Source organism: Folsomia candida, unplaced genomic scaffold (assembly GCF_002217175.1).
Source record: "Folsomia candida strain VU population unplaced genomic scaffold, ASM221717v1 Fcan01_Sc001, whole genome shotgun sequence".
Lineage (NCBI taxonomy): Eukaryota > Metazoa > Arthropoda > Collembola > Entomobryomorpha > Isotomidae > Folsomia > Folsomia candida.
The window spans coordinates 5,490,694-5,516,937 of NW_019091193.1; the positions used below are offsets into that span (position 1 = coordinate 5,490,694).

Genomic DNA, 26,244 nt, shown 5'->3' on the forward strand with positions numbered 1-26,244 from the left:
GGTGGTTATCTACGATGGTAATCATGGGTGTTTATCTAATAGTTGATATATTGGTTGTCGTGACCACTTTACTTTAAAGTAAAGTAAAGTAAAAGTGAAGTGGAAGTCAGATCAGGGCATGCAGGATTTGCCACTTTACTTTAAAGTAAAGTAAAGTGAAGTGAAGTGGAAGTCAGCCACGGGTATGGAGGATTGGCCACTTTAGTTTAAAGTTAAGTAAAGTTAAAGTGAAGTGGAAGTCGATAACGGGTATGCAGGATTGACCACTATAGCTTAAATTAAAGTAAAGTTAAAGTGAAGTGGAAGTTGGTAACGGGTTGGTCACTTTAAAGTAAAGTTAAAGTGAAGTGGTACCAGTTATGTATACCCGTGGCTGACTTCTAATTCACTTCCAGGGCACTTCGGAGTGAAGTAGCCAAAACAACCTGTAACACAGAGCTTAAGATAACTACCATGAGACATTTAATTTTGTTTAATTCACTAATTTCTAAAGACATTTCATTTAGCTTATTTTGAATTTACGCGTCATTCGAAAGTATTTTTACTATCACTTTCGCTGAGGAACATTTACTTTTACTTCGTTGCCGGCAGACATTTGCAGCTAATAATTCTCGCTGGCCCGGCGGGAGACGGGCTTATTCGCTAGTGAGCAATATTTCCAAAATGCACTGTAATTTCATAAAATAAATAAATTTCTATGCCTCATATTTTACACTAATTTTCTCCCCAAATTCTAGGACAAATTCATTGCCACCACTTATTTTTACGGCGTAATCTTGGAGGAGATATTTCATAAGTCGGTTTTTTACCTTTTTCCAAAAGTGTACGGATGGCAATCTGCCGCCGAGGTGTACACGGGACGAACCATGTACACCTTATTGGTCACAAATACGAGCAAACCAATTCCTTGGGAAAATATCAGCCCTACAATGCTCGCCGTATCAATTTGGCACTTCATCGGATGGCAAATGTTTGGCACCATCAAATCCCTGATTTACATTTTTGTCACGTTTTGCTCTCTGTATCTTTATGGAAGGATTAGACGAGGCTTGAAAATCATAAAATATACAGCAACACCAGAAAAATGGGTTCATCCAAGAATACAAAGTTACCCAAATTCAGAGCAGGTGAAATAATTTTGTTTTTCCATGAAGACTGATTTTTTCAACTTAAAATTATAATTTTTCAATGATTTGTGTATGCAGATTTGGTCTAATTTTACTCAAACTCGATTATCCCTTCAGCAAATTAACAATCTCACTAACCTCTGCGTGTTAGGAATTTACATGATTCTCGTCCCATTCCTTTCGTCTCGTTTCATAATGCGTTGGGACGTGAACTTTATTGAGTACAAGGTTCTCATGGTGTTGCAATTCGCGTGGGCAATGGTAGCCCTGGTAACAGCAGCAGAAGCCAGCAAAATGGTACCGAATTATATATATACAAGTAAATATTTAGTTAAAAAGCAAAAATAAAAATGAATGATTTAATACCAGGGCGCCAAGTTTCTCTCTGCAGTTAAAAATGCATCAGACATTTCGTCTCAAAAATTGTCAGCGACTTGTAATGGACGAGTAATTCAGCAATGTTCTGCATATTACGTGTATGAAAATGCAACCATGGCCATGACTGGGGGAAAGTTTTTTGAGATATCGTACGGTTTTATGGGAATGGTAAATACATGTACAAAATTATGAAAATTTATTTAGAAATTTTGTCTGGTTTTTATAATGTACATAATTATTTATAATAGACATTCAGCGTAATCTTGACTTATGGCTTGATCGTGCTAGGCTTCCTACACGACTCCCACTTCAAAAAGTCAACGTGTTAAATTATTCGGTTTCCGGAGAATAATAAAAATCGTTAGTATTTGTATATTTAGATGAATACAATGTACTTGCGTTCTAGGTTCTAACAATTTTAATGTGTCATATCTTTGTGCACATAATGATTGTGTGTGCATAAATAATATGCAATAATATTGGGGGACCGCCAGCAGGTTTCGCGAAACATGCCAAAATGTGCGATTTTTTGTAGCATTTCGCAAGATTTGCAGATGAGTTGTTAGCAATATGTACATAATTAATGTAACTAAAAATGATTTTTTAGGAAAACTTGGATGAATATTTTGCACTGCTTAGAATTTGGAGACCTCAGTCATAAAAATATTTTACGACAACGTTTGATCGAATTCAAAATTCTAATTTAGAATATTATGAATCGAGTTTCTGTACATAAGTTAAGTAATTTTTGTAATAATAAAAAAATAACATTTACAAAAACAAATACATGATCGGCATTTTGATCACTCAAACCTGCTTTTGAGAACTCTTCGCAATATTTTTCCTGACGCCGCTTTCGGAATCGCATCAATAAATTCAACCCCACCAACTAGTCTTTTATGCTCGGCGACTTTATCATCCAAAAATAAATTCACTGCGGACTCCGTCAACGTTTTAGACTTTGGGACAACATAAGCACGCGGAACTTCGCCCCATCGCTCATGTGGGATGCCAATCACGGCAACATCTGCAATATCCGGGTGTTGTCGTAGCACATTCTCCAGCTCTGCGGGTGCGACCTACACAGATGTCAACGATATCACGAAATTGTTCACTAGTGTATCAGTAAAATACTTTTTTGCTAAATTACATACCTGAAGACCCTTCACCTTGATGAGCTCCTTTAATCTGCAAATTAATGTATTTAATTCATTATCACATGCATAATTTTGCATAAAGAACTATTATTTACCCACCTGTCGACAATGTAAAGAAATCCCTCCTCGTCGTAGTACCCAATGTCCCCAGTTTTCATGTAACCTTCCGAGTCTATCGTGTCCAAGGTGGCCTTTTCATTTTGGTAGTAGCCTTTCATGACCTGTGGACCTCGGACGCATATTTCTCCCGTATGATGCGGACCCACAACTTTCCCCAACTCGTTGTCAACAATCTTGGAGGTCGTTCCCGGGACCAGAATTCCGCAGGAGCGGCTCGAGAGTTTTTCATTTCTGGGGGAATCAAGTGGCTGACGCTGGACAGCTCCGTCATCCCAAAACCTTGATCATACGAAAATGTGAAACTGAGAAAGTGGCAAAAAACACAAGTCACAAAACTGGAAATTAAAATAAGCAGAAGTCACCTTCCTGGAAAAACATGTACTGGTCAAATTTAGCGATGAAACGCTCGATGAGAGTTTTCCCAATGGGAGCAGCGCCTGCAATCGTGCCCCTCGTGTGTTTCAAGTCCTCCTCAGTGATCTCAGGGCACTGGCAGAGGAAGGATATGAGCGGGGTGACCAAGTGGAGGACGGTTGGACGATGATGCTTGATCCCTTTGATGAAAGATGCAGGCTCAAACTTTGGGAAACAGAGAGTGTGTCCTCCCTGGTACAAAGAGTTGGCCATGATGATTTGCAATCCGTACATGTGGAAGAATGGGAGTAGGGCAAACATTCGATCTTGAGGGGCACCTCCGTCAAAAAACTCGGAGAGGCGATATCCAGGATAAGTGATCTGCATCAGATTTGTGGTGAAAGTGCTGTGTGTCAACTCCACCCCCTTCGGCGTTCCCTACGAATTTTCACAGGTTTAGTTTCAAAATGTTGGAATATTCTAGTGCATAATAAAATTGTATATTAAAATTACAGTCGTTCCGCTGGAATAAGGTAGCACCGCGGTTTCTCTCAGAGTGTTGATGTCGGATCCGCGGAGGAATCTCGCGCTGGAAACGTCCGTGTTGAGCATGTCGAAGAAGGAGTGGTGACCTCCAGCCTCGCCCACCACGACCACGCTTTTGAGCGTGGGACTTTCCTCCATCACTTTCTCCACGGCTGGGAGAAACTGGGGAATGGTTACCAGCACTTTTCCCCCACAGTCGGCCACTTGCTTCGCTATTTCCGCTGCAATTAATATTACGAAGCTTGTCATGATTTTGTACTACTTATATATGTATATTTATAGGAAGATAAGCACTTACCCACTGTGTAAGTTGGATTTATTGGCGAAGCAACCAATCCTGCGTCCCAAATGCCTAAAAAAAGTATTGTTTCCTTTAATATATAAATATATACTGAGGGTATTCATTATTTCTTCGTATCCGTAGTATCGTAAAATAGTTTACGAAGATAAAACAAGGGGTCAGCTTTCGTAAAAATCGTAAGCGTAGTAACGCGATTTTCGATAACAAAATCTTACGACGCTTACAAAATCTCGTAAGCGTCGTAAGTTATTTTACGATACGAAGAATACTAAGGATACGAAGAAATAATGAATACCCTCACTATGTTTACACAATTATGTAATCTTTTCTCGCGTTATTTATGGCGTTTAGTGCTAATAAAAACTGCTTTTAGACATTCGCATTGCTGGTTATAAACGGTAAAATTTCATGAGGATAATATTTCAGCTAACGCTTTCTGTAACTACATATGTACAAACTCATAAATGTGTAAATATCTAAGTAAGTAAGTATATATGCAGACAGATATAAGCAAAATAGGACTGTCTGAACTACTATGAACAGTCCTATTTTGCATCCTAAACTTATCATGTAAAATCTGAGGACGAGGGTCCCGGTCACTGATAATGAGGGGACCAATATGTACCTAGGGCGACAATCGGATACTCGGGAATGTTGGGAAGCAAGATACATACTGCTTCTTTCCGCTGAAGTCCGTGTTGCTTTAAGGCTGCAGCGAAACTCTGACTTTTCCTGTGAACTTGACCGTGCGTATACATTCTTCCAGTCACGGCACATTCCTGGACAAATTATTTCTAAAATTCATACACAAGAAAAACAGACCTCAAATACTTAACATTAGGTCGACATACGAAAGCAGGCGCATTTTCCCACTTGTGGAGATTACTTCTCAAAAACTCTGGAATGGTGACATTGAAAGTTGGCTCAATGTCTAAAACGGAGGATATAACGTACGGATTGGTGTCACTTGGTTTTATCCACTTGTTCTTCTTGAAGGCGACGGACGATGTGGCCGAAGTAACGTTGGAGGTTCCATAGCTCCTTCTCGATAAACTTTGCAGATCCGTTTTACACTTTAATGCTGAACGGACAATGTTTCTCGGATTCTTCGTCCTCAAGATTATCAGAACCATTTTAATACCGAAGAATGAATACGAGAACAAAACTATCAGGGAATAATACTGACTGACAACTGAGCCGATGAAAACAAACCTGCATGTACTGGTTATCAGTCAATGATATTATTCGTGTGATTGATAACGCATACTTATTTCTGTTTGCTTACAGGTTGTAGTGAATTATTCAAGCAGCTCAGCATGTGTAGGTTATGATGAGACTTGTATCCATCCATCTCAACACGTACATATACGCATGTATGCAGATAAACAAAAAATATATTTATTACGCTATAAAGCCCTGTTGGACTTTGACACTATGTTTGTTGCGTTCTTAATTGAGCTATGAAGATTGGGACGAGCATACTCATGGTCACTCATTGTCAGTATCCTACAAGTGTGTACTCCTGTATTACTTAACCACGCGAAATAATAATTATTATATACACGCGACATACTTCATTGAAGGAATTTTAGTAACCATTTCTAGTATTAAATAATACGATTTATCTTCTCATTTGGCCTAACAATATTTATAATTGCGTTTCGTAACAGTCTGTAGTATGGAAGAGACGCAGAAATGATTTTTGCCTAATGTTTCCCACTCAAGTGTGTAAATAGTTGGTGAGGAGAACCTTACGCAAAATTATCCCTGATGGAGCTCCATAGACGAGAGACATATGTACATGTATCTACATGTATACATATGTACATACACATACACATGTATGTATATTTATATCTCTAGTCTATGATGCTCGAGGAACGGCATCGATGAACTCCACCCCGCCAGCCAATGGCGATTTTCGTGTCGAGAAAATCGTCTTCAGCGAGATTGCCGTTTTTCTTAGGTGAGGCGAAAGCCGGAAAGCAGGGCCCCACGCAAAAAGCAAAAATGAATATGCTCGGTTGGGGCCCGGCGTAGCCAAGTATGTTTTTCCACTGACCACCGAAAAACTCTCGCAAATCTCACGCATAAACGATGCTTCTGAGAGAAAAATGACAAGATACAAAATAGTTAGAGAATTCCGTAACTTGATTTCATAAAAATTCAAAATTTCGAATTTTTTTGTTTTTCCATTCAAAATATACCTCTGAAGATTTCAGATGGCTGAAGTCAACGTAAAATTTAAACTTTCTTATTGGACATAGCTGTTTTTTATATTGCTCACATTGAGATCTAACTTTTTTATATGACACTTTTTTTATGTAAAACGCTAATTGAGTGAGAACAACAGTAATTTGCATTTTATATAATTATTGAATTATTAATAAACTAGTCTCCAAAGCCCGCAAGGCGGGCTCCAGCATAGAAAGGATTTTAATTCATAAGTCAGAAACGTTTGCTGAATGGCATCCATACAAAACATAGCGCAACAGAACGTGGACCTTTAGCATGTACGATTTGCAGAAATTCCTAGGCCTGAACTAAATTTGTCCAATTAGAGAACTTATGAGTAATAGCGTGGCGGTGGAAGCAGGGGGACAGAGGGACGTTGTCCCCTCAGAAATTTAGCAAAATCGTATCTTGCCCTCCTTCTCCTATCCCAGAATGTTAATGTCCCCACATGTCCACCCAACTTCCGCCGGCATTGAGTAACATAACAATAACCCGGAACAAATCGTTACGTATGCAGTAAGAGATAAATTGACGACTCTAAGGGGTGTGTCGAGGTTACCTGATGACTTTAGCGTGTGTCCCAAGTTATGTGAGGACTATAAGTCATTTGCCTACGTCACAGGTTTAGCAACATTTAAATGCACGTAGGTCACACGTCATGTGATAAATCTATGTAAATGTATTGAGGCCAGAAGTCACCTATGGGTATGGTTAGGTCATAGGTCAGGTGATTCCTCTAAATAATGTGTCCAGGTTATAGGTTCATAAGCCAACCATAGCGAGTTTGCCCAGGTTCGGGGTCAACTGTGACCATAGGGGGTGTGCACATGTTACGGCTACTGCCGCCTATAGGGAGTGTGCACACCCTATGGGTCAACTGCCGCCTATAGGGAGTGTGCACACGTTACGGTTCTACTGCCGACTATAGGGAGTGTGCACATACGGGTCCACTACTGACTATAGGGAGTGTGCACACGTTATGGGCCAACTGCCGACTATAGGGAGTATGCACACGTTACGGGTCTACTTCCAACTATAGGGAGTGTGCACACGTTATGGGCCAACTACTGACTATAGACAGTGTGCACACGTTCCGGGTCCACTACTGACTATAGGCAGTGTGCACACGTTACGGGTCCACTGGTTACTATAGGGAGTGTGCACACGTAACGGGTCAAGTGCCGAGTATAGGAGCAGTTCCCAGGTCACGGACTAAATCTTGGGGGTATACAAATTTTACTATTAGTGACGTATCCGGTTGTTCTGGGGCCATTCAACGTTTTTGAAACGTTTGGACACGGTCGGCGAAAAGCGCCCTCTAGCGGAGAAAATACAACCTAGTACCTAAAAATGTTGATAGGTGGCGCTCGGTGATAATTTTTAGAACTATGGGGGTAAGGTGATACAGCCATCGAGTGAAGCGCTTGGTTCAAAAGGTAACACACACACACACACACAACTTTGCACAATTCTTGTTATGATATGAGCCCTAAAGACGTTGTAGTAACTGCATCTACATGATGGTCTAGGGGTTATGTCTTAGGGCTTGAAATGAAGAGGTCGTGGGTTCGATTCTTCCAAGCAAATAATTTTTGCAGAATTTTATTTGATTCCTCATTCATTCTTTTGAACGTACGGCAAGAAACCTGATGAGAATTTGACATGTTACACCCCCTCGCTACGACGGTGGGTGTGGCAATGAAAATATTCTGATTAATTTTTTCTCTCGTAATATGTTGTTCCTATGGGTGATCATGACAGATAATTCATTCAGAAGTGATTTATCTCAAGGGGCGTAGCCAGGGGGTGTGGCTAAATATAAAATGCTTACACTAACCTAATTTTATAATCAGAACCAAGAATTGTGCAGTGGTGTGTGTTACCAGTTGAACTTGGCGCTTGGTTACACACGTGTCTCACATTGTCCAAGCTAATGTCACCTAGCGGCAGGTGGGGCACTATGTTACATTTTTCGTTTCTAGAGGGCGTTTTTCGCTAAAGTGTCAAAACGTTGACGAACACGAGAACAACGAAACACACCCTTTAGATCTGCCGAGACTTGATCAAATGAACGGGCACACCCCCTAAACTTGACATTTGACCTGTGACCTGGGCACACCCACCAGACTTGACGTTTGACCTGTGACCTTGGCACACCCACTAGATTTGACATTTGACCTGTGACCTTGGCACACCCACTAGATTTGACATTTGACCTGTGACCTTGGCACACCCACTAGATTTGACATTTGACCTGTGACCTTGGCACACCCACTAGATTTGACATTTGACCTTGGCACACACCCCTGGACTTGACATTTGACCTGCGACCTGCGTACAACCCATAAAGTTGACACTTTACAGAGTTGACACTTGACCTGTGGCTGTGGCTTGGGCACACCCATCATACTTGACCTGGGACCTCGGCACACCCGCTGCACTTGACCTGTGACCTCGGCACACCCACTACACTTGACCTGTGACCTCGGCACACCCGCTACACTTGACCTGTGACCTCGGCACACCCGCTACACTTGACCTGTGACCTGGGCACACCCACTAGATTTGACATTTCACCTGTGACCTGGGCACACCCACTAGATTTGACATTTCACCTGTGACCTGGGCACACCCACTAGATTTGACATTTCACCTGTGACCTGGGCACATCCACTATACTTGACCTGTGACCTGGGCACATCCACTATACTTGACCTGTGACCTCTGTGCCCCACGGTAAAGTTGACACTTGACCTGTGCCTTACTAATTTTAATTACCTACCAGCGCCACCTATCGGATGTTGGCTGTTTTTCAGCGCTAGAGGGCGGGCTTTTGGTTTAAGTGCCTAAACGTACTTAAAACGTTAGAACAATGCCATACTTCAGAGTTGTGACCTAACGTTTTTCGTGGTAACCCCCTTTAGAGTCGTGACCTAACGTTTTTCGAGGTCACCCCCTTTAGAGTCGTGACCTAACATTTTTCGTGGACACCCCCTTTAGAATCGCAACTGAACGTTTTTCATGGTCACCCCCTTTAGAGTTACGACCTAACGTTTTTCGTGGTCACCCCTTTTAGAGTCGTGACCTAACGTTTTTCGTGGTCACCCCCTTTAGAGTCGTGACCTAACGTTTTTCGAGGTCATCCCCCTTTAGAGTCGTGACTGAACGTTTTTCGTGGCCACCCCCTTTAGAGTCGTGACCTAATGTTTTTTGTGGTCAACCCATAGAGTCGTGACCGGACGTTTTTCGTGGTTACCCCCTTTAGAGTCGTAACTAAACGAATTTCGTGGTCACACCGATAGAGTCGTGACTTAACGTTTTTCGTGGCCACCCCCTTTAGAGTCGTGACTGAACGTTTTTCGTGGCCACCCCCTTTAGAGTCGTGGGTGAACGTTTTTCGTGGCCACCCCCTTTAGAGTCGTGACTGAACGTTTTTCGTGGCCACCCCCTTTAGAGTCGTGACTGAACGTTTTTCGTGGCCACCCCCTTTAGAGTCGTGACCTAACGTTTTTCGAGGTCATCCCCCTTTAGAGTCGTGACTGAACGTTTTTCGTGGCCACCCCCTTTAGAGTCGTGACCTAATGTTTTTTGTGGTCAACCCATAGAGTCGTGACCGGACGTTTTTCGTGGTTACCCCCTTTAGAGTCGTAACTAAACGAATTTCGTGGTCACACCGATAGAGTCGTGACTTAACGTTTTTCGTGGCCACCCCCTTTAGAGTCGTGACTGAACGTTTTTCGTGGCCACCCCCTTTAGAGTCGTGGGTGAACGTTTTTCGTGGCCACCCCCTTTAGAGTCGTGACTGAACGTTTTTCGTGGCCACCCCCTTTAGAGTCGTGACTGAACGTTTTTCGTGGCCACCCCCTTTAGAGTCGTGACTGAACGTTTTTCGTGGCCACCCCCTTTAGAGTCGTGACTGAACGTTTTTCGTGGCCACCCCCTTTAGAGTCGTGACTGAACGTTTTTCGTGGCCACCCCCATTTAGAGTCGTGACTGAACGTTTTTCGTGGGCACCCCCTTTAGAGTCGTGACTAAACGTTTTTCGTGGTCACACTCAATTACAGTCGTGGCAACGTTTTTCGTGGACACACCCAATTAGAATCGTGACAACGTTTTTCGTGGTCACGCCCATAGGGTCGTGAGTGAACGTTTCTCGTAATAAAATAATAAAATCGTTTTGCTTAGAGCCCGCACTGCGGGCTTAAGAGACTAGTGTCTCAATATTTTTGAAATCCGCTTCGGGTAATATGAGCTATAAGCCAATATAAATTAGGCGCCACACCCACTTTCCTCCAAGGGTGTGCGGATTTGGGGCAAAATGAGAAAACATGTCTGACAGATCGATTTTAAAAGAATTTTAACTCTGAACACGAATATGATACCCGTGTTGACCTGCGACCCTTCAGTGACGTTTTGCACCAGGTTAAAAGTCACATTTCTTTCACCGTTGGTTGAATGCATTGGATCGGTTTATTAGATCCTTATGTCCGTCATCTGCCTGTAGGTCTGACAAATCATGAACGCAAAGGCATACAGACTTGAAACTTTCAACCTACGTTTCTTAAGTCAAGGGGCAGACATGATTAGAAATTCGGGTAACAAGGTCACAGTGCCAGGCCACAGATGATAATTTTCTTAAATTAGAACATCCTGTTCTCAGATCGATAGTGTTTCCAAAGAGCTATCCAAAGGAACAAGTTATTTTGACCTGCGACATCCAAGTGACCGTGTGAACCAGATAAAATGTCTTTTCTTCCGTAAATATGTTCGATGTGCCAATTTTAACAATTTTTTAACGTAGAACATGAATATGATACCTGTTTCGACTTGCGACACCTCAATGACCATATGTGAGGCCACAAATAAACACGTCAGACGTGTCAATTTTAACAGATTCTAGACGGGCAAAAACATGGAGGTTGAATATTGTGTACAAAAAATACAAAATATGTAGCAATGAAAAGCAGCAATTTGAAGTAGTCCCCGACACCTTCTAATGAAAATGAAGAAGTAAAATTGCGAGAACTTTCAACCATGGATGGGGCGTTGCCCATACCGATCATCCAATTTCTTTGAATTAAGTACTCATCCTTAGTATAGGTATTGATTATGTTGTTAATAGCACACAATATTATACATATTTATAATGGTATGGGTCAAGCGCTTGCTGCAGAATTTTAATGGGGAGCTGAAATTTGGCGTGCTGGCATAGATCCAGCAGACTTTACAATTTGACAACTACCGGGATCGCGTTAAATCATGAAATTGAGCTTAAATTTGATATTGGGATTGCAAGAACCTCTTAATTGAATTAATAATCGTAATTGAAATTTGAAAATATTTCACCGAAACGACCCACACAATTTAAAAAAATAAATTCAATTCGGTACACATATTCGCTTAAAATATTAACATTTGAAAACTACAAAATAAATTATTTTTACAAAAAAAACACTCTTAGGTGAGGCAATACATACATCGCGAATAAAAAAATAAAACAAGAAATGTATCATTTCTTTAGCCTGTCAAGGATTGGATAGCATATTGGTAATTTATATGTACAATAGTAATTGTGGTGTTTGTATTATGCACGTTTCCTCACCGTGGGCCCATCTTCCAAATTTAGACAAATTTCAGGTTACTTTTAGTTTTCCGTGAAATCACGGGAATACGGTTATTACATATTAGTGACATTACATACTTAAGTTAAGAAATGGCAAGCTTGATATATTAGGATGGATCATTAAGACCAACTTAGTCGTGGTAGCACAGAGAGTGAATGCATAAAATGAGTTCCTATACAAGATAAATCATTTTAATGTTTTTAGAAATCTTCTCTAATTTCATTGAAATTACACGCAATTAAATTCGTAAAATAATTTACACTTCTGGATGCATTTGTATCGAGTTAGTGCTTTCATTTAATAAATAATTTTATCATGATGGGCCCACGGTGAGGAAACGTGCATAATACAAACACCACAATTACTATTGTACATATAAATTACCAATATGCTATCCAATGCTTGACAGGCTAAAGAAATGATACATTTCTTGTTTTATTTTTTTATTCGCGATGTATGTATTGCCTCACCTAAGAGTGTTTTTTTTGTAAAAATAATTTATTGTCATTGTCATCTTTGTTTTAATTTTACTTGTATATTACAATTAGTCTCAATACAAGTGATTCATACTCGTGTATATCTAGCTAATCTCATCATGGTTGTAAATACATATTTAGATATTATTGCGTAATTAAGTTTACACATGTGCTGCATAATTATGAGCATTACATTAACTAATGTTAAATTTTAAAAAAACTTTATAACCGGATTATATAGACTTACTTATCTGCAAGCATATTCTGTAGTGAAAATATGGATGAATCAACTTAACCTACGTATTTACATATGCATGTATATATGCATTTGAGTCATTAGCAGCACAATTATTTTTTCAGTAAGTACAAAAACAATGACACCCTTATCGTATTACAATTTATGTAATTATACAAGGTTTCAACTCGTCGGGTACCTTTTCAAAAATCAAATTACGAATCCAACAAGACATGAATTCTTTCCCGATGGTCAACGAATTATCTGCGTCGCACCCGTAATAAGTGATCGTTCCTTTCACGTATGGATAAATGGTGACTTTCTCTCTCCTTGTTCTTGGAGGATTAACCTCCCTCCGATAGTAAACTCGAACACCTATTCAAATACATAAATATATGCAAATTATTTATGTACATATTTACATACTTATTTAGGAAGGGCGACTGGCGAAGCTTTACTCACTTTCACCTGGGAAAAGCAATCTTCCAATGCCTCCCTTATTTTTTGTGCATGTCACATAAAAGTCATAGCAGGTGGCAGGCTGAAGTAGTAACGGTACTTTAAATTGGATTTCCTCCTCTGCGTTTGTACATCCCAACATCCGTGCCACAGCTTTTTTAACTATTCTTCCATCAGTATCCTTTATGAGGACTTTAAAAATGATCGATCCGTCATAATTCCCATGGATGGGCAAGATTTCGTTCAGACCGTTACAGAAAATGTCGATGCCTCGTAAGTAAACTGGTGTTTTGACGACTAATCTGAAATTAGAGGGTTAATTTATTATTTCTTAATAGTAGAAAATTCAAATTTATCTCAAGTTTGATTGTCCACCTAATATCTGGGGGTATGGTTTTGACTACGTCTTTTGACGTGGAGTGTCCTTTAATGGGACAGTCCATGGCACGGTTTGCAGTTTGTAAAGCGAAGCGATTGATTCGTTCACCTTTGTGGCGAGGTATTGAATCACTGTCTGAGAAATGTGTGCTACAAAAAGATATGGAAAAATTGTCATTTAAATAATTTATGAATGTTTGCATAATAAGAAGCAACTGATTAAACCACTTTTGACTCGAGAAATGCTTAAATATTTTGACAATTTCGTCCTTTGATAGAACTCCAGTGGGCACAACTTCATCTGCAAATTGTGACATTTCCATGGCCCCGAATCGGATAAGTTTCAGCAATTCGGGCATAGCTTCAGATTTCGGGAATGACTTCAAGTTTGTGGGATCTTGGGGTTGATTTCCCCATCTGTAAATTTAATCCGGTGTATTTCCTACTTTTTCGTACGCATAAATTTTTAATATACATATTTCTATATACTTTAGCAGGGCTTTGAATAGGTCCACCTCCCTTATGTTTAGCACTTGTTGGGTCAATACAGTCCTCACAGTTTCCGCGTCCCATTCTAAATATTGATCGTTCTCAGCTGCTGACCTTATATTCCTTTGAAACAATATGATGAATTGTGTAGATATGTAATTTGACTTAAGTTATGCATAATTTTGAAATTGGATTATACGTACCTCAGGAAAAACTGAAGCGCTTTATCACTCAAACATTCATCAATGAATCTTGAAGTCGTGTAAATTTGAAGGCAGAAATCGGAATCTTTTGCGTCGCATTTCTCAACAAATTTAGAAAGTCGAGATGAAACTTTCTCCAAAAGTGGTGGGATATCATAAATGTGAGCAAGCTTCAAAATCTCCAAATTTTCAGAGAGAAACGTTTCACCCAACTCGTCCGTGTACAGAAACTGAAATCGTAAAAGTTTAGTTTAGCTATATAGCATGCACACCTGCAATTAAGGCATTTTGCCTACTTTTAAAAATAACTGAAACTCCTCTGCCCTATGATCTGGAAAGGTGAGCGTCGTTTTGCCCCCGGATGCAGTTTCTTGATCATCATTCCATCGTTTTTCCACCATTGCCTGCAAAACGGGTGAGCAACTGCCCAGCACGACTTTATGAACGTTAAAGCAGGTTTTGTCCTTCCCGACTATAATTGCCACGTCTGAATATAAGCCCGACTTCAACATTCGATCCATCCTACTTGACAATGAGTGATACTTCATGTCTCGTTTAACTGCCATTTCTTCGACTTCATTCTTCCAATACTCTAAATTTTAGGTGTCACATGATTACAATTTTTGAATCGGAGGTAATGAAACTAAAAAATTAAGTAATTTCTCACCCATATTTAATAAAATATCGATTAATTATGAACTTAAGTGTGTCAAGTTTAAAATGTGGCTGGAAGCTGACTAAATACAATGGATGGAAGAAGTTGATAAATTCATGTGTCTCGATTCTCGAATCTTGTGACTCTTGCTACTTATTAGTTTTTGATCCTGCTAACAGTAGATATTTAGCCTTAAGTAAACATATCGTCAGAATTTAGTTCTACATACTTATGTACTTACATGCACTGGACTTTGTTTTGTTTAAAGTATGAACATCTATCTATACGATGACATCCGATACACATCCAAGATCTAGGTTACATTATGTAACTTACATATATATTTGTAACAAGGTTACGATTAGTAAGAAAATTCCAAGAATTCTTCCATAAAAAAATTTGTAGAAAGTAAATATACATTTAACAGTTATATGTATATTTAACAAAGAGTTGAGTCATCCTTTTTTGGCATATTTACATTATAAATATGTTTGTATGCATGTATACATATGTATGTGAACGAATATATGTGATCCACTACATACGTTATATACCGATGCGAAATCCGTTTCTTAACAATAAAATCGAAATTGTAATTCAAATCGTTACTTGGGTTACTTTCTCGTCATAACAACAGATATGATGCACTTCAGCCAAACCTTACATGTATAAGTATATATATTTATATACATAACTACATAGATACGGTCTTAACAAACAACAATATGCATACATGCGCATGCACAGATATCAATTTGTATATAAGTGATTTGTAGATAACCAGGGTCACAAAATATAGACCCAGTCTATTCAACAGTTAAATTTCAACATCCGGGAAAAGGAAAATTACATTAATAGCTTGGAATTAGACAAAATTATATCGTCTTTAGTATTCATACCCACGCCACGTGCAATCCGAGTAAATAATGACAACAATTTAGCTCTTTAATGCCCACCAAAAAATTGGCATAAACGTAGAAAATAAATGTATTAAACAAATAAAAAATATCTTTAATACCCTATAACTTTCTACATATCTGGAAAATATTTCGACAAACAAAGGTCAACCGTACTGGGTGCCAAAGCTGTTAGATCTGGATTTTATTGTCGTCAGAAGTTATTACCACATTTAACAAACCCATTCAAACCTTTGCATGAATTCACCTAACTTTCACTTTACATAGTACAAAAAAATATATCCATATTATTCTATTCACCAGCTTCTTAAAATGTTCACTAAGCTGTACTACCGACTTTTTGTCCACCAAATCCGAATGTCACAAATTTTCGGAGGAGCTCCTTACCTATGGAACAAAAAGTGTAGCAAAATATATGTCACAAACTACAGTAAAATCACATACTACATGTATGGTTTTGCCATTTATACTTTCACCCTCTACATTGGTATACGCGTCCTGTACATCAAATTGTATGGGACCATGGCGCATATCGGGTTAGAATTAATTTACATTTTTTTTCTTAAACTTTTCTTGAAATTAAGTCAAATTACAAATAAGGCATAGAATTATAATGGTTTAATAGGTGATGTTTATTTCATGATTGTTTTTACAGATTTGCAATGGCCCTCTTCATGTGCGGCTTGTTCGACTGTTCAGCCTGGGCTGTATTCATGCCACACCCGAAAACCTTTGCCAATTCGGCGAATGCCTTTCTCAAATTTGGGGACAACTTTACGAGTAAGTAAACTTTGTCATTTCTAATTTTTAGAATTATTGCATTTAGCACCTATTTATGCATTTCTGTCACGCTTTTAACCGAGCCTAAAGCATGTCAACAATTCAAAACGAAGACAAACTGATTTCCTAAAAAATATATTGCAATTCACCTCATTTCTAGGCGAATGGAAACCTACCTTCAAGCCTGAGAAGGATCGACTCACTTACTATTTTGACCGTTTCATTCTTTCACTCGCCATTGCCTGCGTGACATGCCCAGTTTGGATAGGCTTGCACTTTTTCATCTTTCCTACTAATCCCGCCTACCCATTTTCATTTCTGCCCCCATCGTACCTCAATACGTGGACGTACCTTGGTTTCGGGGCTTACTACACGTTAGCCCTTTACGGCGTTTGGACAAGTCTCATGACCGTGGGTTTGATGGGAGCCACGTACGCGTTCATGATATTCAGCGTTCTGAGAAAGGATCTCATGGGGCGAACAAAATTGGGATATTCCACGCTAAACACACTCCGAACCAGAGAAAATCTTCCGCGGGTGTACAGGGAGCTGGAAATCCTGCACAAATACCTAATTTTCTCTTTTGACCACATAATAATCCCGACTCAGAGCATCGCCACGCAGATCTGCCTCTCCTGTAACTTCATTCTCATCACGGGTTGGGCAGACCTCGACCTGGCAACGGCTTCAATCCTTATTTTGTGGAGTTGTGGTGGTCTCTCAGTGTGGACGGCGTTTCTGTTAACGGGATCCTACATTTTTAATCAGGGAAAGAAAATCACTGCTTCGTGGAAGTATCTCGACTGGACGAGGGGGGATAAAAAGTACATGGGAAAGTTTAAGAAGGGGTGTCGCCCTTTGGCAATCAGGGTCGGGGGCTACTTTTGTGTGAGGAAGTTAAGCGTGCTCAAATTTTGGCAGGGCATTGTGAGAGGAACTTTTAGAGCGTTGTTAGCATTGAAAAAGAACTGATGAGTTTTTTAAAGTTTGGAATTTTTCAGTAGGGGGTAAAATGAGATGAATATGTTTCCATACGAATTATCATGCTCAACACAACCTGGTAACAAAATTGTATCCCGAGATTTGTAAAGCTCTATAGCCCTAAAATTACACTAGGTGGCAATTTTGTTAAAAATTTTGAGTTAAACAAAAATCCAATAAATTCTCTTCTTGTCCCCAAAATAACGTTCCTTTTTGTAAATTAATCATAAACTACACGCTCCTTATCATGCTAATTTCTAAAAATTTTATTTGACTTCATTTTCGACCACATTAAACAAGAATAAATGTATGTGTCCGATTACGACGAAGTTGCATTCTGCTTTGGTAAACTGGCCGGCGCTTCCGGTAAGCCTCTGGATAATCCTAAGCCCACAACTTCACCCACAACTCCTTCCTCTTCACTCTTGACGTTAACATTCAATGGTTTTCTATTACGGTCGCAAACCTGCAGAAAATAAAATCCATAAAAATTGCTCCAATTACAACCAATTATGTAAATATCTGGGAAGTATGTATCCTCCTCACTTTTATATACTTGTTGTACACACAGTACAGCGTCGTTCTCATCGCTGTACAACGACCATTGAGATTAAATGTCTCTAAAATGAACGATTTTATAAAGCATTCAATTATTTATTAATTAAGTTAATTACTTATAATGAAAGTCTTATTTTCGCTACTCACGTTCTCCAAAGCAATCCACATAAATCTGGATAATTTTTTGCTTGAGCTCCTCACCAACTTTAAAATACTGATTGTAAATTGATGTAATTTTTTGCTGCTGAAACTTCCCATTTTTTTCGTCAATGACTCCCATTTGTTGAAATCCGCATGCTGTGCGACACTAAATTGGACATAAATAATAATAGAATTATGAAAATTGCATTCAATAAAGTTTGTGCCACCGAGAACGAAGCACAAATTTAGGATTTAATCAATTATGTATGCAAATATTATTGAATTGTAAATAAATGTATGTATTTAAATCTTACTGCTTGTGCCGATTCTGTGAGGCAAGGAGCTAATGTGGTACAACATAAAGATATTAATGTAATTAATGTTTAATTTACTAATATAAAGATATATTTGTAACCAACCTAACGCGGTGACTAGCTGCTCATAATAAGGGCTCATTCCGGCGTCTTTGCCATTGCATTTTGTCATAACTTTTAAATTTTCTACTTTAAATCCTGTCACGAATGTGACAAAAATCTGGAATTAAATAAAATTAATTATTGTATATTTTTAGAAATAATTCATTTCCAGAATTTCCCTTAAATAATTTTAACTAGAACTTACCAGGAAGAATATAATCATAAGTGAACAACTAGATTTCTGCATCATGCAATACGTAATTTCCGCTAGTATCCCTAATTACCTTACGCACAGGGGAAGAAAATCTGAATGAGGATCTTTTGCTCTTAAAATTAAGAATTACTCCGTTAGATGAAGTCGTCATAAAATGAGGCACGTGCGAACAAAGGACAGGAGACCAATTGTTAGAGATTGGACACGTGTCATCCTATTATAATTACGTTAATAGTCATTAGATGAGGCACGTGTCTTGGGAAATATGACGCGACAAATTTTTACGAGCAATGTGGCAATAAACTGTCTCAACGAAATGTAGCAATAGAGTGAAACCAAAAATTCCCCCAAAAAATAGGTGATTATACCCCCTGATCTAGAGGGGGTGGTCCAATGGGCCCAAAAAGTTGATAGAATCCTCCCCCTGGGTTCATACGTATGCTGTCGTAAACTTATCGCGATTGTCTCGAACTTTTCTCCCGTAATCCTACTGGCAGACAGACAGACAAAGTCTTCGCCTAACAGGGTTTTACTCTATAATAATTATCAGACCCAAAAATATTTCAATAGAAACCTTGAAAGTGTTTATTTATTTACATTCTTCTTAATTAGTCCACCGCAAGTTGCATATTTCATAAACTCGGATTGCATCGTTCAAATTTTGATGAGATTTATGTACATAAGAAACCTTAAAGCATGCGAACTTTGAAATATGCATTTCAAAATACGAAAACGCCTTATCTGTTTTTGTGTGTACCAATCAGTACATCGTCATATTTATATAGGGTTTTATGGCGTTTTTGCGTCCTTATTTGAACCGATTCATAATTTTATTGAAATAATTTTATGACTTAACAGTTCAGTCTGAACTGTATGAATTAAGAATTATCACGTCCAGTCGAGTGAGAGGCCTCTCTCCTTGAAATTTAGTGAATTCCTCCTTTAAATAAATATCTGTAGGTGCTACAAATAACTTTTCATTAGTTTGCTATATGCAAATGCATCTGATGGTAGATTTTGTCGTTTACGTCACATCTTTACACATAATTATTCAATTTTAACATATTTCGTCACCCGTAGTATTATAATGATAATTCCATCGTTATCAAACTATAAGCCGATGTACATAATAGTTTTCTGGGTATTTATTTATGATGTAGACACGTAGTTCAGCCGACATTATATTGTGTATTCGGATGACAACAATATCATTCACCGATTTGATAATAAAGTGATGCAATATTGCAGTACATATTTTGCCACAAATACTAATTAAGACATTAGTTACGTCCTTCACTTCTTGCATTTCATAGAAATTAGAATCTGCGTTTATTATTTTTCGCATGAATTTTCAACCAGCGTCGTAAGGAACTCTCTCCATAATTTAATGGCGACATTTTTTTGCTAATTTATCTTTAGAACATAAGTACTAATCTGATAAATCCTCCTTTTGCCACATATGTACCCACCCGTTTGTAAACTGACGTATTTACCAATACATGTCTTCCAGTACACATTCCTTCTCGTATTTATGTTACAATTTGAACAAGCTGAATATTTTGCTTAAATTAATTTTCTGAAATTTAAAACAAAATAAATCTATCTACTACGACGAAGTTGCATTTGGCTTTGGTTACCTGGCCGGCGCTTCCGGTAAGCTTCAAGATAATCCCATGCCCACAATTTCTCCTACTATTCCTTCCTCTTCGCTCTTGACGTTAACGTCCAATGGTTTTCTACCCCGGTCACAAACCTACAGAAAATAAAGTCCATAAAAATTAGCCATACTAAAATCTATTATATGACAAATATGCATCCTCCTTACTTTTATATAATTATTGTACACACAATACAACGTCGTCCTCATCGTTGTACAACGACCATTGATAGGGTACCACTCTAAAATAATTTAATAAAACACTTAATTATCATCAATTAATATGAAAGTCTTATTTTTCGACTCACTGTTTCCAAAGCAATCTATATAAATCTGAATAAGCTTATGCTTCAGCTCCTCGCCAAGTTTGAAGTACCGATTGTGAATTGATGTAATTACTTGCGGCTGGAATTTTGCATGCTCCTCGTCGAGGAATCCCATTTGTGTAAATCCACATGTTATACGACACTAAATAGGACAGAAACATAATATAATTATGAAAATTGTAGTCAATACAGTTTGTGCCACCGAGGACAAATTTAGGCACCAGAAATCATTAAATCAATCATGTATGTATTCATTTGCAAAAATATATGTATTTAAATCTTACTGCTTGTGCCGATTCTGTGATGCAAGGAGCTAATGCGGTAAAACATAAATATTTTAATGTAATTATGTTTAATTTAATAATATAAATATATATTTGTAATAAACCTAGAGAGGTTATTAGCTGCTCATAATAAGGGCTCATTCCGGCGTCTTTGCCATTGCATCTTGTCAAAACTTTTAAATTTTCCACTTTAAATCCCGTCACGAAAGTGACAAATATCTGAAATTAAATAAAATTAATTGCACAAGTATTTAATCGCTTTTAAAAAAATAATTCACTTCCAGAATTTCCGTTATAATTTACATTAGATCTTACCACGAATAATATGATGACAAATGAGCATATTGACCTCTGCATCATGAAAGAGGAAATGTCCGCTCGTTTCGCTTACTCAGGGGTCTAAAATGTGAGGATCTTTCTTCCTAAAATTTAAGAATTATATCCGCGTGTAGATTAAGTAGCCGTAAAATGAGCCATTTGTGGCAAATAAAGGACAAGGACGCATTGTTACAAACTGTACGTAATTGCACGTGTCAACCTATTTAAATTAGTCTGGGTCTTTGGGTACATACGTAAACCTCATTTTTATGAACAATACGACAATGAGTACCAGACATCATTAAGCACTTTAAATTTTATTTATTTTTTTGTTGAATAATTTGTTTTCACTGCAAATTTTTTCATGATCGTAGTGCATTCTGCATTATATAATGGACATGTTCGGAAAAATACGAAATATTTTGGTGACGCAATAATGGAAAGTACATATAAAATAATTTGGGCAAATATTAATGGCGACCCTAAATGACTGAATGGGATACCCTAAATACTATACCCTACGTTGGACTGAATGGCCTTCCCTAACTTGCCAATAACCATCCTTATTTATCTTAGACTTTACCCTAAGGTCCCAATATATTTTAATAACTAAATTATACATACCAAATAAAAATAAATGAAATTTACTCAAAATTGAGTAAAAAGAGGATGACACTACCAAAAGGTGAAAATTAGACAACGTTGTACACAATTTACCCACCCGTTGGACAAATTTTACGTACATAACTTTGGACAAAATTTTGGAATTCCAATTTTTAGAACGGTTGGATAAATTTTACCTTTTGGTTGTGTCATCTACTTTTTAACCTTGAGTAAATTTTACTTATTTTTATTTAGAGTGTATGTAATCCGTACACACAAGGACAAGAATCAAATTAGTTGATTTCTCTATATAATTGTCAAATAATCAAAAATCAGCATATTTGTGAGCATTTAATCAGACTAGGATACATCTGCAGAGATTTCAATATCTCTGATACTTGCAAAAACGTACCTCTTCGGTTAAAACTTGAACCAGGGAGCCCAAAGAAATGCAAGTGAGCCCTTGTTGTTGACGAATTTTTGGTTAATTTAAGAATCAATTCTGAGAAATGGTCTTAATAAATTATAAGCGAGATGTAATTACCTAAAAAATGATGTAAATCAACTATCAGAACCTTAGGGTCGAGATTCAGTTATTAGCTATTATTTTCGACCTGTTAGGGAAGGCCATTCAGTCCACCGTAGGGCTTAGTTCTTAGGGTATCCCATTCAGTCATTTAGGGTCGCCATTAAATGCGACCCAAATAATTTTATCATCGTATTATAGAATTAAATTTGCGCCATATTTAAGGAACTAAAATCCACATCATCTCGTAATTTTGCTCCACATGGTGAATTACTTAGGCCTGTCATGTGATTTAGGGTTTGCGGATGTGAGTTTTATTAAGGTGTCATTATGTATGTATGCACGTCACATCACAAGAACAATGATTAATTCATATACAATTAATAATCTCATTTTACGAGTAAACCTTCGTCCATGCTTGACGTCATCATCATGTCATAGTCCCAATCCTATTTTTGATTGGTTTCTCGAAATTATCACTATATGACAATTAAAAGTTTCAACCAATCAAATATCGGACGGGGAGCAGGACATGATGATGACGTCAAGTATGGACGAAGCTTAAGAAGACTTTAAAAGAGATGGAAAAAATGTTTCATGTACATATTATCAATTCTGGTGTTCCCAAGACATGATACATTTTGGGTAAGCTATATATTCTAAAACTAAATGATCTCATTTCAAATACACATAGGGAAATTTCAATCCAATAACAATTAAATTTATAGGTATTATATGAAACTAAGCTGCCAGTGTTCTCGTCTTATTTCCACCGTCTGGTAAACCCCTGGCCAATCCTAGGACATCGCCTACAACACCGTCCTCTTCACTTTTGATGTTCACATTTTTGTACGCTTTGCTCGGGTCGCAGAACTTGAAACAATGGAAAAAATATACTTTTATCAATTTTCCAATTCATCTTTAAATTTTGGATTCCCGTATTACTTTAATATAAGCGTTGTACATGCAGTATGTTGCGACCCGCATTGGTTCGCACCGGCCTCTGCTGACCAAAGCCTCTGAAAGTTTTTGAGATAAGTAAAACCACAATTCAGAGGTTTAAATTTCTGAAAGTTTTGACATTTTTAAAAATTTCTAAATTTAATGCTTGACTAACTTCCTTCAGCACAGGATATATACATTTGGATATTTTTCTCCTTCATTTCATTATCCAGTTTGAAATATTTGTCATACACGCGTCGAACCTCGGCCGAATTAATTTTCCCACTTTCTTCATCAATGAAACCCATCTCTTGAAATCCACAGAGGAAGCGGCACTAATTTAAAAAAATTATATATATATTTAAAAAATACAAATATTTATTTTTACGTTGAATATGTATTTACTGCTTGAGCAGATTCCGTCACGCAGGGCGCTATCGCAGTAATGAGCTTGTTGTAGTAAGGTTCCATCCCTTTGTCTTTCCCGTGGCATTTTGTGAAAATTTTCAAATCTTGAACCTTCAGTCCAACGACGAGTCTCAAAAACTGTTTTTAGATGAAATGATGCAATTTTGGGAATCAAGAGACGCATTTATAAATTTATTTAGTATTTACGCAGCTTCCAGCTTACCACTGACAACAGAAGGTAACAGTAAGTGACAGTATGCATCCTCTTGCGGTTTGTTACAATTTAATTTGTATAAATTTGAAGGAGATTCGTGACGAGTAAAATGGCACTAGCTACAAAAATTTGGTAAGGAGCTATGTTATAGATTTGAGTCGTCGTCAAGAAGAAAAGACAGGATGTCTATTGTCAAAATCATTAATTAATTATTCATTATGGCGTGTTTAATGCCGTTTTTATAGATTCAAGAAGTGAGTATGATTTTACTATTTAGTTAGTTTCACTTTAAAGTGAAACACCGGAAAAGCACTAAAATTAATTATGCACTGCGTTTTGTAATTATTATTATGTAATTATCAAATATAATTACAGATACATAATAATTATATTTTTGGTGCAAATAGATATGCATTTAAATTATGTATTATTTTCTCAAAAACAATGGAAAATAATGACTAGCCGAATTAAATGATCATTTATTACGAATAAAAATAATGTATTTTAATATGTACTTACTTATGTATAAATATGTCAAGAATTCAGATATTTTAAGCACAAATTAAATCTCCATAGTTGAACAATATGGATCTGAAAATGAATCTTCTACTTCCGGAATGAATGATCTTGGCAGAAAAGCTTCTGTAATAGTCGGTATCTGGTAATTCGTCCCTTGTTTAAAATGCCGTTAAAAATAATTTTTTGAAAACTTCTCCACAGGATCGGCCAACACGTCAGTCTCGCCTATGTCAGAATCCGGAAGGGAAAGTGCATCCACAGTTGTCTAACAGTTTAATGCGTCATCCTAAAATTCAGGTGAGGGTTAAGATTGGATTTGTAGCGTGACTTTTGAAGCATAATTTTGAAGGAGAGAAAGTACACATCGTTAAGGGACTAAGCGATCCATCGAAAGGCGTTGAAAGTCAACCCCTCTTATTGGCCCATGACTAACGTTATTTTGGTGTCCGGTCAATTTGGTCGGGTCAGTTTGGTCTTGGGAAATTTGGTCTGGAGTCATTTTGGTCTTGAACAAATTCGGTCTGGCCAATTTGGTCTAGCTGATTTGGTCAAGCCAATTTGGTCTGGTTAATTTGGTCTGAAGTAGTGTTCTCTAGGTTGGACCGAAATATTTGTCGGTGTGCCTCGCCGACAAAGATTTCAGTCCAAAATTGAGAACACTAGTCTGAAGTCCAATATTATTCACATATTACCTGGATTCCTATATGTTTTACTTACAGCATGCTTAGCATATGTTAATAAATCTTGATTCGGGTTGACCTTTACTTAACTAGACTCCGAGAACCACACCCCCTTTAAGTGCGTTTTTAAAATTGCCAATACTCTGTCTGAACTCTGCCTCATCGGGGTGTGAAACTTGATATGTCAAGTGGCCAGGTTTTAGTTTAATTTAGGTGCTGAGAACCACATTCCTTGAGGGTGTTTTTTTACATTTGTAATGTTCTATTAAGACTAGAGTAACTAACATAGTTAGGTTACAGTAAAATTTTGCATAAATAATAAGTATTTCGAATGTTATAATTTTAGAATTGCAATTAGGTCTTTTTAAAATTAAAAAGAAACTGAACTTATATCTGTTTAGAGTTTGTACAACGATATGTAAAAAAGCTTCTAAGTGTTTGAAAGATGTCTTAATTAGTTCTACTTTCAACCCATCTAACGCAAATGCATCTGGTAAGTTACATATTAAATTTCTCTGAATACAATTTTATTTTAAAACCTACATATTAATGCTTAAATATTTAAATGACGTCATTAATTCAGTAAATTGTATAATTTTAATAAATGAGACCAAATTGTCCAGACCAAATTTGCCATACCAATTTGACAAGACCGAATTATACCAGACCAAAAAAACCCAGACCAAATTGATCTTTCTTGGGACCAAACTGACCAGACCAAATTGACCTAGCATCTGTTATTTTCATGTCCTCTGTCTGTCATAGTGTGAAGGTGGTAATTTTTCAGGGAGAAAATGGAATTCCGTTTGATGCGGTAAGCGCTTGTGGAACTCTGTTGATAAAAATAATAGTATTTTTCCCAAGTTGTTGATTCCAACTTTCTCCTCCAACTATGCCATATATACTAAATAGACGACAACTTTTTATAAGAGTTACTAAAAGAATGAAAAATGCTGGATGAGGCCTGTAACAACCATAAATATATACATCCAAACGCATAACATTTAGTTATCATTTTTTAAC

At 37.6% G+C, this 26,244-nt stretch overlaps 3 protein-coding genes and 2 long non-coding RNA genes across 6 annotated transcripts; all 5 read right to left on the bottom strand.

The window, feature by feature from the left end:
• Positions 1-1,678: 1,678 nt before the first annotated feature.
• Positions 1,679-5,294, bottom strand: LOC110857417 (4-coumarate--CoA ligase 2-like). The gene is made up of 8 exons (XM_035853229.1): positions 4,835-5,294; positions 4,609-4,762; positions 3,981-4,034; positions 3,650-3,903; positions 3,128-3,574; positions 2,762-3,063; positions 2,660-2,693; positions 1,679-2,584 (listed from the first exon to the last, which is right to left on the bottom strand). The coding sequence occupies exons 1-8, from the start codon at positions 5,114-5,116 to the stop codon at positions 2,309-2,311; spliced, it is 1,803 nt and encodes a 600-aa protein (XP_035709122.1). The 5' UTR covers positions 5,117-5,294; the 3' UTR covers positions 1,679-2,308.
• A 7,059-nt stretch (positions 5,295-12,353) lies between these two features.
• Positions 12,354-14,871, bottom strand: LOC110857522 (BTB/POZ domain-containing protein 1). Of its 2 annotated transcripts, XM_022106145.2 has the most exons (8): positions 14,750-14,871; positions 14,379-14,674; positions 14,083-14,312; positions 13,880-14,002; positions 13,619-13,807; positions 13,388-13,540; positions 13,016-13,314; positions 12,354-12,928 (listed from the first exon to the last, which is right to left on the bottom strand). In XM_022106145.2, exons 1-8 carry the CDS (start codon positions 14,751-14,753, stop codon positions 12,717-12,719), a joined length of 1,506 nt encoding a protein of 501 aa, XP_021961837.2. In that variant the 5' UTR covers positions 14,754-14,871; the 3' UTR covers positions 12,354-12,716. The 2 variants fall into 2 exon arrangements, with proteins under 2 accessions (XP_021961837.2, XP_035702327.1); XM_035846434.1 differs by having other exon boundaries at positions 13,388-13,807.
• A 2,786-nt stretch (positions 14,872-17,657) lies between these two features.
• On the bottom strand, positions 17,658-18,035 carry LOC118433927. Its single transcript, XR_004833676.1, has 2 exons — positions 17,962-18,035; positions 17,658-17,881 (listed from the first exon to the last, which is right to left on the bottom strand). It is a non-coding gene; the product is annotated as an uncharacterized LOC118433927 (long non-coding RNA).
• Positions 18,036-20,071: 2,036 nt separating this feature from the next.
• LOC118433926 lies at positions 20,072-20,779 on the bottom strand. Its single transcript, XR_004833675.1, has 4 exons — positions 20,710-20,779; positions 20,570-20,643; positions 20,382-20,497; positions 20,072-20,320 (listed from the first exon to the last, which is right to left on the bottom strand). It is a non-coding gene; the product is annotated as an uncharacterized LOC118433926 (long non-coding RNA).
• Positions 20,780-22,766: 1,987 nt separating this feature from the next.
• Positions 22,767-24,218, bottom strand: LOC110857621. The gene is made up of 4 exons (XM_022106258.2): positions 23,806-24,218; positions 23,576-23,735; positions 23,404-23,477; positions 22,767-23,331 (listed from the first exon to the last, which is right to left on the bottom strand). Exons 1-4 carry the CDS (start codon positions 23,869-23,871, stop codon positions 23,200-23,202), a joined length of 432 nt encoding a protein of 143 aa, XP_021961950.1. The 5' UTR covers positions 23,872-24,218; the 3' UTR covers positions 22,767-23,199.
• Positions 24,219-26,244: the final 2,026 nt, after the last annotated feature.